The sequence below is a fragment of the Lithobates pipiens genome, unplaced genomic scaffold (assembly GCF_037356315.1).
Source record: "Lithobates pipiens isolate NorthernLeopardFrog02 unplaced genomic scaffold, aLitPip1_a1.2 Scaffold_16, whole genome shotgun sequence".
Taxonomy (NCBI): domain Eukaryota; kingdom Metazoa; phylum Chordata; class Amphibia; order Anura; family Ranidae; genus Lithobates; species Lithobates pipiens.
In genome coordinates this window covers 6,763,183-6,780,703 of record NW_027507748.1, presented here as the reverse complement: position 1 = coordinate 6,780,703, position 17,521 = coordinate 6,763,183, and the positions used below count along the sequence as shown (strand labels likewise).

Below are 17,521 nucleotides of genomic sequence, written 5' to 3'. Positions count from 1 at the left end.
CAACGACCACTATGTATTCTCCAGGGTGTTTACTAAAAAAACATATATAATGTTTTGGGATTCTATGTAATTTTCTAGCAAATAAATGATGATTTTTACATGTAGGAGAGAAATGTCAGAATTGTCCTGGGTGCTCCAGAACGCCTGATGGCGCTCCCAGTGTAAAAGTCTCACACATGTGGTATCGCCCTACTCGGGAGTAATAACAGAATGTGTTTGGGGTGTAATTTGTGGTATGCATATGTTGTGTGTGAGAAATAAACTGATAATATGACAATTTTGTGAAAAAAATAAAAATAAAAAGTAAAAAAAATCTTGATTTTGCAAAGAATTGTGGGAAAAAATTATAACTTCAAAAAACTCATCATGCCTCTTACTAAATACCTTGGAATGTCTTCTTTCCAAAAAGGGGTAATTTGGGGGGTATTTGTACTTTTCTGGCATGTTGGGGTCTCAAGAAATTAGATAGACCGTCAGTACTTCAGGTGTGATCAATTTTCAGATATTGGCACCATAGCTTATGGACTCTATAACTTTCACAAAGACCAAATAATATCCACCAATTTGTACTTATTTTTACCATAGATATGTAATGGTATAAATTTTGTCCAAAATTTATGAAGAAAAAATTACTAATCTGCTAAAAAAAATTTTTTAACAGAAACGAAGAAAAATTCATTTTTTTTACAGAATTTTTGGTCTTTTTTTCATTTATAGCACAAAAAATAAAAAACCGAGCGGTGATTAAATACCACCAAAAGAAAGCTCTATTTGTGTGAAAAAAAGGACAAAAATTTCATATGGGTCCAGTGTTGCATGACTGAGTAATTGTCATTCAAAATGTGAGAGCACCGAAAGCTGAAAATTGGTCTGGTTATTAAGGGTGTTTAAGTGTCCAGTGGTCAAGTGGTTAAACGGCTGTCGGGTCCCTGTCGTTGCAGAGCTCTAAGCAGACATGTCCTGCTCAGCGGGCTTTGCACATGCCCCTCCGGAGGTCAGTTCTTACATCCTATGAACACTGTATGCAGACATCTATACCCTGTTCACATCTTTATTAATGGGGTTGTAAACTCTCGCGTGCATAAAGGTGAAAAAACACCTGGCATTCCCCGGCCCCCCAGCACCCCTCCCCCCCCCCCCCCCGTTTTACGTACCTGAGCCCTGGAACTTGACCTGTCAGGGACGTGCTGTCTCTCTGCCTGGGGTTCTCGGCTCTTGATTGGATAGATTGATAGCAGTGTAGCCATTGGCTCCCACTCAAATCCAATAACTCGGGTGCCGAGGGGTGGGGGGGGGGGTGGGGCAGAGTCATACATTCGGCGGCTATGGACACTGAACGCTGGACTCGGGAGTGCACCAGAAAGGTAAACCCCCCAGGAGAGCGCTTCCCCTAGGGGGGTTATCTGATGTGGGAAGGAGCTGCGAGGGCCGCCGGGGGACCCCAGAAGAGGAGGTTTCGGGGCCACTCTGTGCAAAACGAGCTGCACAGTGGAGGTAAGTATGATATGTTTATTATTTATTTGTATTATTTTTAATAATCAAAGCTTTACAATCACTTTAACAGCAATCTTATTGGATACAATAATATTAAAGCCACATGGGAAAAGTTTGAACTAAAATACAGATACACCACAGATCAGCCAAATTTGTTGCACCCAAATATCAAGGATTGCCCTATTCATAAAACCTCAAGGCTAGCTGAAGATTTGCCAGATTCTAATGCCCCGTACACACGAGCGGAATTTCCATCGGAAAAATCTTGAATGTTTTTTTCCGATGGAATTCCGCTCAAGCTTGGCTTGCATACACACGGTCACACAAAAGTTCTCTGAACTTTCGACCGTCCACGGGGACGTACAACACTACGACGAGCTGAGAAAATGAAGTTCAATGCTTCCGAGCATGCGTTGAATTGTGTGTTTTTTTGCGCATCCGAATTGCATACAGACGATCGGAATTTTCAGATAGGAACTTTTTCCAACCGAAAAATAGAGAACCTGCTCTCAATCTTTTGCTGGCTGGAATTCCGCCAGCAAATGTCCGATGGAGCATTACACACGGTCGCATTTTCCAACCAGAAGCTCTCATCAGAGTTTTGCTGGTGACATTTCCGATCATGTCTTCGGGGCATTAGGAGTAACATTTCAACCCTTTTTATCTTCTTCTTATTTGCTCAAGACTAAAGTCATTTTAGGACAAAGCGTCTGCTCTCACTTCTCTGGAACTCTATATAAAGGAGCCGGACAACTTAGACAGATTACTTTGCATAGCGTTTTGTCATGTTGCATTGATGTTAATGGTCTGTGGGTTGAGGAGATAGAAGGGAGTGATTCTGACATAAGAAAATAAAGCGTCAGTTCTCTACCTTTCTACTGACCTGTTCACATAGGTCTCTGTGATTGAATGAGGGTTTCCACTGAATTTAGATCATACTGTGTGTAGCGCTGATATTTTTGCCTACTAATGCTTTAATATGTAAACCTATGGACAGTGTTATAACTTAGTATTTGGCGCCATCTAGCGGCCAAAAACAGGAAATGGACTTGGATTATTTTCCTTTTCTATAGCACTGAACAAGAGACAGGAAGTGACTCTTGTTTACTTTTTATTTTGACCTACCTACCCAGAATGCCAGGTGACCTACCCATGATCACCCTGTACTGAACTGCATGCTGGGTAGGCTATAAAAGAGCCCGCGTGGCCATTTTCTCTCTCTTCTGGACACATGGCCTGCCTGTAAGGACCATGGAGGAGGTCTCTGGAGAGAGCGGCCTACAGCCACTGCGGAGCGCAGCAATTGCAGATTCTGATATTCATCTGATTGCTGTAGAGACTGAGTGACCGGATCGGGAAGGATCTAAAGAGACCTGTCGGAGCCATCAGAGGGACCCGGTCCATCTTGCAGAGCGGAGCGGTGTGACGGAGGCGGCCGGCTAGAAGCAAGACAGAGTGCACCGGAGCTGAACTGTACTTTCTTCAGATCCAGTTTGGTGAGAGGGCTGTTGCCCACAGTTTATTACGCACTTGCACACATTTAGACTTCTACACAGTGTTGTTGGGACCTCTAGTCCCACGGAGGAAGATCTAATAGAGACTGAGTTTAGGCAGGCCTAAAGCCTACCCTTTGCCACACTTTAACACTGTGTCATGCTAGAGGCAATTACAAGTGTATTATCTCACAAGAACAGTTTCAGCATTCCCTTCAAGTTAACCCTTACTACTCCACTGTTGGATTACAAATTGTTACAAACACTAATAGCTAGCAGAAGAAAGAAGATCAAAGACTGCATCTACTATTGCAAGGCCTTGCATCTTTATTAAAGTAGGGGGAGCTCCCTTGTAGTTGTGTTGTGCCATATTTATCTGTTGTTTAAACCTACTGCACTGTCAGGTCATGTTGATGTGACAGTGCAACCGCTGTAATTATTACTTTAACATAACCGTAGTAAAGATACTATTTTGATTAAGTACTTTGGTGTGAAGCGTTGTTCCTTTTCCAGCCGGTGGAGTCACTGGATGCCCAGGTAATAACAAAGGTATACTGTTATTATATTGTATATTGTGGGGTTATTCTTCACCATTAGTTCCACACCAACATTGCACCACCGCTGTGTCAAGGGGACTGAGCCAAGTCAGTGGGGGTTCACTAGCAGAGTACAGGCCCAAACAAATTCAGCAGCTCCTTCGGGGGGCAGTGCTACATGTGTATTTTATATTTCTTTCACTACTGCGAGGTTTAAAATTACCAAATAGCCTTTTATCACAGTGTCATATTGTTCAGATAAAAATACTTTTATAATCTACAGTGTTATGTTTTACACTTTCAAGCGTCTCTTTTTTTTTCTACAGTAAACTAATTTGAACTCTTTCACTAATATTGTGTAAGTCTCTTATTATTGGTGACAGTTGGTAGAAATGTGTGAACCCAGGGGGTCAGAGGTGATGGAAGATTTGTAGAGTCTTGGGAAACCGGTGGGGTAAAGATTCTAATAGCGGCCCTTACAAGGGTAGTGCTACAATTGCTATCAATAGATATCTTAAAAATTTTTTAAAAATCATTCATCCTTATTTGCTGAGTGGAAAAGAAAAAAGAAAAAACAATCACTATGTAACTGTATAGGAACCCCCTACACAGAAGAAATAAAAAATTACAATGGAGATTGAAGATAGTGCTGTTCTGTCCACCAGATGTCTATGCTGATTAGCTGTACTTTTGTTGTTAAAATTACATGTAATGTTTGTAGTTTACATAAGACAATGATATGTGGTGTGCAGGCTCCATCTAGCGTTCTTTTTTGGTATTACTGCAGTTGTTCTGTTTATTTGATTTACTATGTATAGTTAAGGAAGTTGTTAGTAAGCAGGGAATTCTGGGTAGAATCTTCACAGGAAGTGAAGAAGCCACCATTCTTTGAGAAGATACTCAAGAAGCAAGACATGTATTTCTAAATCTATCGCCATCACCCCTTAGAGAACTTAGAAAGTACGTTTTACTATCTCATCCTATATTGTAGATCATTGTTTCTGTAATGTACTCTGTAATGTATGCAATATTGTACTTATTGAGGTCTATTTCTGTTATTTTGTAGTTTCACCTGGCTTGTTCTAATAAAAGTGAGATCAAAGAAATATGGGATCTGAAGTTTATGGGACAAGAAGGTTTTGCTATATGTCCTTGAGACAGAACAAGTACGGTTTCTTTGATTATAGCAAAGGTAAAAACAGACCTTTATTGTCATATCTCTACATCACATATTACAAAGATAAAGCAGTGCAAAATGTGAAATGGCTGCTGACCTCTGCAATCTCAAAATATATATACTTTCTTTCTTCCCTATCTATTTTTTCTCCTACGTAAGATTACTTTTATCTTCTTTCTCTCTTCTACTTTCCCCCCCTATTCTCTCTCTCTCCTCTTTCAATTTACTCTTTATTATGAATGAGCTGAACACCCCCCGGTTCGGTTTGCACCATTATCTGAACGAAACAAATGAATTTGTTGTTTTCATTATAATTTATTTCAAATTTGTTAAAGATTTGTTACTATTGTGATTAAGAGACTCAGATACATCCAAATCTCCAAATCTCCAAAATTTCATCCAAATGTTGATTCATAGCAAAATGATTCACACATGTCCACCCCTTAGATTGGTGGTTAGTGGTAGAAGGGTCCCCTTACATTTGTGGTCTTTCGGAGAAAGAGCCCCTTACACTGGTGATCAATGTGGTGCTCCCTTACATTGGCGGTGTTTGTCATAGTCACCCTTTTTTTTAGTGGTCAGTGAGAGCAGGACCAAATTATGAGGTCAATGAGAGAAGGACCACCTTATGTGGTCAGTGAGAGAAGGACCACCTCATGTGGTCAGTGAGAGAAGGACCACCTCATGTGGTCAGTGAGAGAAGGACCACCTCATGTGGTCAGTGAGAGAAGGACCACCTTTTACTTTTGGCCAGCTGGTCAGCATAGTGCCCTTTTACATTCTGGTGAGACAGGAAATCATTCCACCACTGCTTGCTGCCCAAGGAACCCCTGGCAACCTGTGGAGGAACCATGGTTATTGAAGGCTGCACTAGATAGACAGAGGAGTGTGAAAATCCCAGGAGGTCAACAGTTTCCAATATGCTTCCATGTCTGGCACCAACAGTCATTTCTCAGTCAAAGTTACTAAGATCTCATTTGGTGAGGCTTGGTCAAACAGCTACTGAACCCCTTTTCTAATCATTTCTGCAAGCTTTATGTAATGATATGCAGCCCCATGATTCATTGTTTGGTTATTAGACATAGTGGTAGCCGCTCATAAGGGGCGCAGGGGCACCGTCCCCCTAATCCATGTGCCTGGCCCAGAATCTCCATGCAGGGCACCAGATGCATGGATTTCAATGGTTTTCTTTGGGGGTTTTTTAAGCACATGATTAGAGCTTGAGAGTCTAATTGTCTTCCAAAAGGGTGGGCTTGAGGCGTCCTAAGACCTGATTGATCGGGAGGAGAAGCAACCGCTAGGACTCAGGAGGCAATGCGGAGGGAAGCTGCCAAAGCCGTAACCTGGATGGCGCAAGTCTGGGGCTGGCGGGCGGACGGGCTGGCGAAAGGGCCAGCTGATGATAGATCATGCGATAGGGGGTGGGTGTAGTGAGGGACAAACCAAAAGGTCCCTGCCCCCACCTATAACTGGCCTTCCCAGCAAGGAGCACATGGAAGGGCAAACACATGAATAACAAAGACAGAACAATACATAGCTCAACTCACCAACCAGTCTGCTAACTGACCAAATGAACCTGTCCAACAGTCTGCATTAAAAACAGGGGTTTAGTTAGTACACATTTGCAAACGCATGCATAAGCTGCAAGGCCCCCTCATGGCACCCTGTGTATGATTGCAGTCCTAATGCTAATGAATTTATGTTTGTAAGCGTCTCCACAATGGAAGCACATGTATTAAATGGATAGCTGAGGGGCAGGTGGACCTGGAGGGAGCCCAATCTCCCTTAAAGGACCAGGAGCACACTGCACACCCAGCAAGAGCACAGTGGCAGCAAAGGTGTACAGTGTGTCTCCGGACCATATTATACACCAGTAACAACCAAAAGGTCCCTGCCCCCACCTATAACTGGCCTTCACAGCAAGGAGCACATGGAAGGCCAAACACATGAAAAACAAAGACAGAACATACCATAGCTCAACTCACCAACCAGTCTGGGGGGAAATAAATTCATTAGCGTTAGGACTGCAAGCATACACAGGGTGCCGTGAAGAGGCCTTTCAGCTTATGCATGCGTTTGCAAATGTGTGCTAAGTAAACCCTTGTTTTTAACGCAGACTCTTGGTCAGTTAGCAGACTGGTTGGCGAGTTGAGCTATGGTATGTTCTGTCTTTGTTTTTTTAGGTCTAGTGAGGGGGCCAGGTTCCTTTGAGGCCACCTCCCCTCAAAAGAAAATTGAGCACCAGCCGCCACTGCATAGAGGTGTACATAATAAACTAATCTCTGAGAGACTTTGATTATACATTGTCAAGAAGAAGGTCCAGCTTATTTTTGTGGTCAGCATAGTGCCATTTTACATTCATGGTGAGACAGAAAATCATTCCACCACTGTTTGCTGCCCAGGGAACCTCTGGTAACCTCTGGAAGAAGCATGGTTGATGAAGGCTGCTTCCGATAGACTGTGGGGGTGTGAAAATCCCAGGAGGTCAACAGTTTCCGAGATGCTTCCAGCATAACGTCTTGCACCAACAATCATGTCGCAGTCAAAGTTACTTAGATCTCATTAGGTCAGGCTTGGTCAAACAGCTACTCAACCACTTTTCTGATCATTTCAGCCCCATGATTCATTCTTCCATTATTAGATATAGGGGGTACCCAAGAAAGTGATCTCGGAGAGACTTGCATTACACATGGTCAATGAGAGAAGGACCACCTTATGCTTGTGGTCAGCATAGTGCCCTTTTACATTCACTACCAGACAGGAAATCATTCCACCACTTCTCACTGCCCAAGGAACCACTGGGAGCTTCTGGAGGAACCATGGTTGATAAAGGCTGCTCTAGACATGGAGGTGTCTCTAATAAAGTGATCTCTGAGAGACTTGCATTACACACGGTCAGTTCATCTATTCCTTGCACATAGGCACTGCCCTACACTAGTCCTTCATTCTGTGCCCATTATCATTCACGGAGACGTGGGGGATGGTGGCAGGGTTGTTTGTGACCTCCATCCAATGAGTCTTCTCCTGGAATCTTTGCATAGGGAAACTGGACTGACATAACCCGCAATCACAATGCCAGATCTCAGTTTTTTCCATTTCTGTTCCAGGAGCCATCTTGGCAATACACCTCATAGACACCAACACGACCGGAGGACCTCGGAACCTGGTCACCATGCTGCCACCTGCAGAAACAACAAACATAAATGATGCAAAGAGAGGAAGGAAACACAAAACGTAATCTCCTGCATTAGATAACACATCGGATGGATCTTTTTCATTTTTTTGTTTTTTATTAGGTATGATTGATAAATAATTAAATAAATGTGATTCATAAGAACACATAAAGGGCGGACGGAGTAGAAAAAAAACTATTCCCCCGTCCTAAAAAGTATATAGAGAAATAAGTGATAAAGTTGCTTCTCTTGTCTCCCCCACAGCTAGTAACATGTCACAGAGTTGGAACATGCCGCGTTGGGTCCACCAAGTTGTGTGTGTTTTAGGTGATCGATGATCCTTCTCGGGAGCGATTCCATTACCTTGACTATAATTGATGTTAGACTCACTGGCCTGTATTTGCCAGCTTCTACCTCGCTGCCCTTCCTGTGGATAGGTACAATATTAGCTGTCCGCCAGTCATGGGGAACTTCTCCCTGGCTGGGAGAGGTTCAGTTATCCTGATTGGGTGTCATATGACATCCAGCAGGATAAGCCGCCATTGTGGGGGGGGGGGTGCAGAGCGCAGCGATCAGTGGTGTGGTGTGTCAGTCTGACATATCGCATCTCCGATCATGGTAAAGAGCCTCTGACGGAGGCTCTTTACCACGTCAGCAGCTGTGACCAATCATGGTGGCTAATCACAGCATGAACCAGGAATCGCCGGTAATTAGCTTTACTCGGTTTGTGCTGACAGGGAGAGCCAATCGGCAGCTCCCCTGTCAGGGGGGGTGTGCACTGATAATCAGCACATTGATTATCAACGCAGTCCACATCAGAGGTGCCCACCACAATGCCAATTAGTGCCCACCCAAATCGCCAATCGGTGCCCATCAAAGTGTCAATCAGTGCCCATCAGTAACACCTGTCAGTGCCCTTCACAGATGCCCATCAGTAATGCCTGGCAGTACTTCCTCATCAGTGCTGCCTCTCAGTGCCATCTATTAGTGCCCATCAGTGTTGCCTATCAGTGTACATCAGTGCTGTATATCAATGTAGCCTATCAGTGTACATCAGTGCTGTATATCAATGTAGCCTATCATGTCCATCAGTTCTGCATATTACTGCTCATCAATTCAACATATTAGTGCCTTTACATCAGTGTCTCCTCATCAGTGCCCATCAGTGTCACCTCATCAGTGTCTCCTCATCAGTGCCCATCAGTGCCACATCATCAGTGTCTCCTCATCAGTGCCCATCAGTGTCACCTCATCAGTGCCACCTCATCAGTGGTGTCCATCAGTGTCTCCTCATCAGTGGTGTCCATCAGTGCCACCTTAACAGTGGTGTCCATCAGTGCCACCTTAACAGTGGTGTCCATCAGTGCCACCTCATCAGTGGTGTCCATCAGTGCCACCTCATCAGTGGTGTCCATCAGTGCCACCTCATCAGTGGAGTCCATCAGTGCCACCTCATCAGTGGTGTCCATCAGTGTCTCCTCATCAGTTCCCATCAGTGCCACCATATCAGTGCCCATCAGTGTCACCTCATCAATGCCACCTCATCACTCATCAGTGTCCATCAGTGTCGCCTTACCAGTGCCCATCAGTAGAACGGAGAAAACATAATTTTTTAACAGAAACAAAATAAAAACTTATTTTTTTTCCAAAATTTTGGTCTTTTTTATTTTGTTTAGTAAAAAATAAAAAAACTCCAGAGGCGATCAAATACCACCAAAAATAATCTCTATTTGTGGGAAGAAAATGATAAAAGTTTCGTTTGGGTAAAGTGTTGCACGACCGCGCAATTGTCAGTCAAAATGTGACAATTCAAACGTTGTCCTGGGCAGGAAGGGGGGAAAAGTCCTCCGGTATTGGAGTGGTTAAAAAGATCCATTAATGGTCCCACAACTATATCTCAAAGTTCTCTTAGAACTCTGGGATGAATACCATCCGCGCCCAAACCACTTGCCAATCTTAATATGTGTGTATATATATATATATATATATATATATATATATATATATATATATATATATATATTTATATTTATACGGTTTGCAAGTGGTGGTTTACCGGGGTTATGGCTGAAGCTATCACATTACATATTACATAAGCTACGCATGCATGTCCACACCACACATGTGAGGTGTCACCGCAAACCTTAGAGGGGGAACTATAATTCTGTAACTCTAAACTTGTAACCTGTAAAAATGTTTAAAGTGTCGCCTATGGAGATTTTTAAGTATTGTAGTTTATCGCCAATCCACGAGCGTGCACAATTTTAAAGCCTGACATGTTACGGCCTTCCCACAAGAGTTGAAGCTGTTAAAGCTGCAAAGGGCGGAGCCAACTCAATATCAAACCCTACGGACTAAGACTGGGATGCCATTAAAGTTCATGTGAGTGTAAAGGCCGGTGTCCCAATACTTTTGGTAATATAGTGTAGAAACTTGATAAGGAGATTCGTTATACTCACATTTACAAGACAAGATGCCAAGAATGGCGATGAGATTCACCAACACTGCGACCACTACGACTGCGATAGCACCTCCACTCATTCCTCTCGTCCCTCTCACTTCTTGAGCTGTAATATAAAGCAGAAGAGAATACTGAGATCAGGTCTCTCTATAAAAATAGTTAAGACAAAAAGGTGACAAGCATTGGCTCAGCCACGACTGTATTTTGCTTAATTCTGAGATTTCTTAAGATCTTCAGCTCCATCTAGTGGCCATAATGCTGTACTTTTCCTAAATAAATGATTTCAGGAGAAATACCACATTATGGCCACTAGATGGAGCCAACGATCGTTAGGAATTTACTGTATGAAGCAAAATACTGTCAGAAATGTTTTATAGCTGGGCAGATGCTTGTCACCTACCCTACCCCTAAACCCTAACGCCTAACCCCTAACCCTAAGGTCTAGTGCTAGAATTATTGCTCTTGCTAAGACATTCGCCTCACATGTGTGGTGCAAACACCGTTTACATATGTTGTGTGACCTACGCATGCGTTCGCTACTGAGCCTGAGCACGCGGGGACAGGGGGGGGGAGCTTTTAACATTAAAAAAAATTCAATTTTTTTAAAGAATTTTTTTTTTTAAACTGCCCCTTTTAAAAGAAAAAGGTTTTAATCACGTTTATTGCTATTGCAAGGAATGTAAAATCTCCCTTTGCGAAAACAATACAGCGTGACAGGGCCTCTTTATGGAGAGATCTGAGGTCTACAGGAACCCCAAATCTCTCTTCTACCCTTAACCAGTTCCAGACCAGCGCACACCGATGTACATCGGCAGAATGGCACGGGCAGGCAAATGGGCGTACCTGTGCGTCCCTTTAAATTTCCCTCCCTGCCATATGTTGAATTGATGACCCTCGTGAGTCCGGTCGCGGGTCCCACGGGCTCGATCGCCGTTGGCATACCCACGATCGTCTCACGGGGCGGCTGAACGAGGAAATGCTGTTGTAAACAGCATCTCCCCATTCTGCCTAGCAACAAGTGACGCTGATCTCTGCTCCATGTGATTGGAGCAGAGATCAGTGTTCACTAAATGAAAGCCCAGCCCCCCCCCCCAGTTAGTAACACGCCCCTAGGAACACTTAACCCCTACACTGCCACCCACTGGTTAACCCCTTCACTGCTAGTGTCATTTACACAGGAATCACTGCATTTGTAGAGCACTGATTACTGTATAAATGACAATGGTCCCAAAAATGTGTCAAAAATGTCCGATGTGTCCGCCACAATGTCGCAGTCACAATAAAAATCGCTGATCGCCGCCATTACTAGTAAAAAAAGAAAAATTAATAAAAATGCCATAAAACTATCCTTTATTTTGTAAATGCTATAACTTTTGCGCAAACCAATCAATAATCGCTTATTGCGATTTTTTTTTTTTTACCAAAAATATGTAGAAGAATACGTATCGGCCTAAACTGAGGGAAAAAATGTTTTTTTATATATTTTTGGGGGATATTTATTATAACAAAAAGTAAAAAATAATGCGTTTTTTTCAAAATTGTCGCTCTATTTTCGTTTATAGCGCAAAAAATAAAAAAACCGCAGGGGTGATCAAATACCACCAAAAGAAAGCTCTATTTATGGGAAAAAAAGGACGTCAATTTTGTTTGGGAGCCACGTCGCACGACCGCGCAATTGTCAGTTAAAGCGACGCAGTGCCGAATCGCAAAAAGTGGTCTGGTCTTTGACCAGCAAAATGGTCCGGGGCTGAAGTGGTTAAAAGCAAAAGATTAAAAAAAAAAAAAATTATCTTTTGCCTTAAGAAAGAAAACCAAACATGTTTACATGGCCCGAGAACCAGAAGTGATGTTGGCGTCACTCCGGTCCTCCAAGGGCATAGAGATGATCGGTGGCCATCGCTTATTTCTATGGAAAAATCCTGCTGGACAGTTCCCGGAGCTACCCATTGGTAATGTTAGCCTGGAAACCTCTCCTGCCGCTTCTAAAAGTGATCTTGTGAAGAATCCGCCACTTAAGGAAAAAAAAAAGAAGATACCGGGGGTTGGGTTGGAGGGGCTATGGCATCTAGTTGCAGCTACAACCCCGGTATTTAACGTCAAACTAATGAAGTCAATTACAGCTAGATGGTCAGCAATAGACGTTCTAATCTCGGCTGGTTCAGCAGGGATCGGCCGAGATTCGAACCATGTATGGGCAGGCTAAATTGATCAACTTGGGTATAACCATTAGACATGTGGACTGACAAAAATTTTGTTTGTCTTATTCGTTTTTTAGCTTTTTTCAGAAATTCGGAAGTTCGAAAATTTGGAAATTCAGAATGGGATTTTCACATATCCCAATTTTCGAATTACGAATTTCCGGATTTTTGGAATTAGAGAATTCAGAAATTCAAAAAATTTGAAAATCGTAAAAAAAGAAAGAAAAATCTGTAAAATTCGAAATAATAACTAACTATTAAATTATAGGTATTGGAATTTCCTTTCAAATTTGGCTGTTTGTGAATGTAGCAAATACAAATTTATCTGAAGTTCTGAATTATCCGAAATAACGAATGCCGCATCTAAACAAATGGAATGGAACAAATAAATAATAGTAATGATAGAAAGGTTTTATTATTATTAGATCGTTACATCCCATTTGTTTAGATACGGCCATCGTTAATTCAGATAATTTGTAACTTCGGATAAATTTGTATTTGTTACGTTCACAAACAGCCAAATTTGAAAGGAAATTCCAATACCTAGTTGAAAAATTCAGAAATCCCAAATTCAGAGATTCGGAAATGCGAAGTCCAAAAATTAGGCAATTCGGAAATTCAAAAATTCGGAAATTTGAAATTTGGAAATTTTGGAAATTCGGAAATTTTGGAAATTTGAAAATTTGAAAATTCTGAAATTTTGGAAATTTGAAATTCAGAAATTTGAAATTCGGAAATTTGAAATTCGGAAATTTGAAATTCGGAAATTCGTAATTTTGGAAATTTCGGAATTAACGAATTTGTCAAAATTTGTTAAAAATGTAATTCGGTGGAAATTGTGGACCACTAGGTTTAAACCTTGTTATTGAAGTTATCTCATATCTCAGTAATTGCATGGTATATGTTGCAGATACTTTGTGATTGTACATACCCAGGTATTTTCTTGTTTTACTGTGTCCAATAACCTAACCTAACTTACCTTTCTTTATTTCCTTATCCTTTGTTTTGTTATATCTGTATGTGATAAAATCCAATAAAAATCTATTGAAAGAAAAAAAAATTTAATTCGGAACTAAACGAATTGCACTTGTAGGATTATGCATGCAATTGTTGCTAGCGACTATTATAGCAGCTAGCAGTAACTACTGTGTTTTCCTGACGGGGACGGCTCCCCCCGCCTCCACCCAGTCAGGAGAACGCAATGGCTCCACTGGAAGGATTCCCCCATCAACACTGTCTGTATTGATGGGGGAACCAAGCAATTTTATTTTCTGCAACCCGTGGTTGCAGGAAAAAAACTTTGCCCCATCTATGGCTGGCTTTACACTCATTATTTGGTATCATCATGTTCAGTTTGAACGTACTTACCACTCACAGTGAGTCTTACAGCAGTGTACAGAATGGCGTTGTTCACCAGCACCTCTGCCCGGTAGTCCGCCGCGTCCGACATAATCAGACTTCTTATGGTCAGGTTTCCCGTAGATGGATTTATTTTAGCTCTCCCTCTGAGGCGATAATAGGCGACATCTGCCGATGGCTGAAGTTGTGCCCAGGCAAGTATATAAGGGCCCCTCCACCAGCTGACCTCTGTGGGGGTTCCCGAGTACCTTGGTGTGAGTATGACGCTGTTGCCTGATGATTGTTCCATGACCGTCGCCGGATGAGCTGCAGAGGAATCGGAGAAAAAGAGACATCATAGAGAGGACAGAGAGGCCAGAAGGTTGGATCAATATTTGGAAATGATTCCACCACCTTCATTATTCACAGCACGGCACGTGTTGGGAACGCCACACCCAATGTGTCCCAATGAGAACCTTCCAGAAGGTGGTGATGGATCGCACAATTGGAGCACCTTTGATGTGAAGTTCAGAACACCCGGCGTTGTAGATAATTCACCTAGTTTAAGGTGGTGGATCCATTTCCAGGAATCTTCTTTGTGTGGTGAATGAAGAATGGTTACACAGCAAAATGATTTACTTTTCAATATTATATAATATTATTTGTAGCAATTATAAGACATTTAGCACTGGTTGTGTATGTGGATATAATATTATATTATTGTAATCACTTTTCACATTGTAAGGGTTTATAAATTGTTGATTTGTTGGATGACGCTGCTGTAGGGGGATAGGGTTTTATTGTAACTGTGAACTTGGATGGGGTGAAGGGAGCATGGGATACCCCAAAACTGGTAAACTGAACACTTTGAGGGATCCTCTCTATCCGGCTTAGTTGCATAAAATGTCACATAGAGTCTCTAATGCTGAAGGATGACTAGAATTTCTCCCCAAAGGACCAAAAGCTACAAACAGTCACAATCTTCCAGCATTTGGGCCATCTACTCACACTGCTATGGGATCATCTGTTGCCTTTCCAATATCCACTGGGCAATCTTCAGTGAGGGAGACACAGACTCACACCACCATAGGACAGCTGGGCACTTTCCCCTCCAACTTCCTCCTGGTACTTTCCAGTGAGCTTCTCCAGACTTAAATCAATTCCAAGACTAAGCTTTACAAACAGGCCCCCCAGCTAAAGCTCTAGCTGGGACCTTGATGTCTTCCGGATGGCACCTCCAATAATCCTGCCCAAGGGGCCAAGCCCTTGCATAGGGGACTCCTTCAGTCTTAATTTGTCACACAGTCTCTAATGCCGAAGGATGACTAGAACTTATCACCAAAAGACCAAAAGCTACACACACTTTCTATCTTCCAGAACTAAGGCCATCTACTCACACTGCCATGGGATCATCTGTTGCCCTTCCAATATCCACTGGGCAATCTTCAGTGAAGGAGACACAGACTCACACCACCATAGGACAGCAGGACACTTTTCCCCCCAACTTCCTCCTGGTACTTTCCAGTGAGCTTCTCCAGACTTAAATCAATTCCAAGACTAAGCTTTACAAACAGGCCTCCCAGCTAAAGCTCTAGCTGGGACCTTGATGTCTTCCGGATGTCACCTCCAATAATCCTGCCCAAGGGGCCAAGCCCTTGCATAGGGGACTCCTTCAGTCTTAAAATGTCACACAGTCTCTAATGCTGAAGGACGACTAGAACTTATCCCCCAAAAGACCAAAAGCTACACACAGTTTCTATCTTCCAGGACTAGGGCCATCTACTCACACTGCCATGGGAATCATCGGTTGCCCTTCCAATATCCACTGGGCAATCTTCAGTGAGGGAGACACAGACTCACACCACCATAGGACAGCTGGGCACTTTCCCCTCCAACTTCCTCCTGGTACTTTCCAGTGAGCCTCTCCAGACTTAGACCGATTCCAGGACTAAGCTTTACAAACAGCCCCCGCCGGCTAAAGCTCCAGCTAGGATTTTGATGTCTTCCAGATGTCAGCTCCAATAATCTTGCCCAAGGGGCCGAGCCCTTGCGCAGGGGACTCCTCCTGCAGGACTGGACCCAGGAACTCTCCTCTCCTGCCTTGGCCTCAGACTATTTATGGGATTTTCTGTCACCTACTGGGCACACCTCTCCAGGGATTGGTTGGAATTCCATAAATATTCAGGCTACCCACTCTGTTCTTCTTCCCACTATAATTCTAGAATCCTCTAGAACAGTGTTTCTAATGCCTCTTACACACGAGCAAATTGTCCGGCGTACTTAGTCCGGCAAACAATCCGGCGGATAGTCCGGCGGACTTTCTACCAAACGGACTTGGCCACACACGGACACACAGAAAGTCCGGCGTTTGCTAGCGCGATGACGTACAGCACGTACGACAGGACTAGAAAAAGGAAGTTCAATAGCCAGTAGCCAATAGCTTCCTTTTTCGTACTTGCTTCTGAGCATGCGTCATTCTTAGTCTGCCAGACTAGCATACTCAGAAACGTATTGTCCGCTGAAACCCAAGTCCGACGGGAAGATTGCAGTGCAAAAATATTTTCTTAGTCCGCCGGACTTCGCGCTGGAAAAGTCAGCTGAAACCCACACACGATCGGATTGTCCGGTGAAATGGGTTTCATCGGACTAAGTACGCCGGACAATTCGATCGTGTGTACGCGGCATAAAACTTCAGTCCTCAAGGCGCCCCAACAGGTCATGTTTTCAGGATTTCCCTCAGATGGAACGGCTGTGGTAATTACTAAGGCAGTGAAACTGATCAAATCACCTGTGCAAAATAATGGAAAACCTGAAAACATGACCTGTTGGGGCACCTTGAGGACTAGAGTTGAGAAACACTGCTCTAAAATACAAGGGGAAGTAATAAAAGCAGCAGCCTATGACACACTGAGCAGACCAGAAGAATCAACCCCTGCTCCACTGATTACAGGACAGCCAAACTACATCCAACCACCAACCTGCACCAATCTATGAGGGTGCAACACCTGAAACTTTCCATTGGAGTCAACGGTGAAAGTGAAAGGTGGTTTTAGGTCATTTTTAAGGGTGTAATGGGCCTTCAATGGCTCCTGTAGCTACAGAAGCTCCTATCACCTATGCTACATCAGTTGTGTCAGATAAAGGCTCCTTATTAGTCATTAATAAAATTAAAAAAATATAAAGTGATATTATACAAATAATGATCGAATGCACAAAACTACAAATAACGTTAGACGACTCCTGAGAACTCTTTTCTTTTATGCTGATGTAGCGCCCTCTACCTTTGGTAGGTGCTTAATAGTGCTCTTCTGACAGTGTAGGATATAGAGACAGGCAAATTTAGCCAGGGTTGTATCCTTTACTAGTTTCAGAAACCATGAAACAGAAGTACAATCTAATCACACTTGTTTATTAATAAAAATAAAAAAGGTAAATAGGAGGGGGCGTGGCCTGGCTGCGAGAGATGGCAGACGCTTAGGTGAAGAGCTCTCGACACCCCGGGACTGCTTTCATCGAATACTGAGGTGAAACTTTCATTTCTGCCTACGATACACGATGGGGACAGCTTCTAGACATTCCTCAACGTCTAGGTCCCGGTCCCCCCGCGCACAAAGCGACAATATGAGCCAAAACATTCCGGAGATGTTTCGG

The 17,521-nt window shown here is 43.0% G+C and overlaps 1 protein-coding gene across 5 annotated transcripts in view; it reads right to left on the bottom strand.

Annotated features, from left to right (window-relative positions):
• Nucleotides 1–3,291: 3,291 nt before the first annotated feature.
• Nucleotides 3,292–17,521, bottom strand: part of LOC143981566 (uncharacterized) — a 71,151-nt gene continuing 56,921 nt past the window's right edge. For all 5 annotated transcript variants that reach the window (XM_077479529.1, XM_077479527.1, XM_077479528.1 and 2 more), the window contains exons 6-8: nucleotides 13,901–14,197; nucleotides 10,333–10,440; nucleotides 3,292–7,882 (exon numbers count right to left, since the gene is read on the bottom strand). In XM_077479529.1, coding sequence (XP_077335655.1) covers nucleotides 7,635–7,882; nucleotides 10,333–10,440; nucleotides 13,901–14,197 — 653 coding nt within the window. In that variant the 3' untranslated portion in view covers nucleotides 3,292–7,634. The remainder of the gene's footprint in view (nucleotides 7,883–10,332; nucleotides 10,441–13,900; nucleotides 14,198–17,521) is intronic.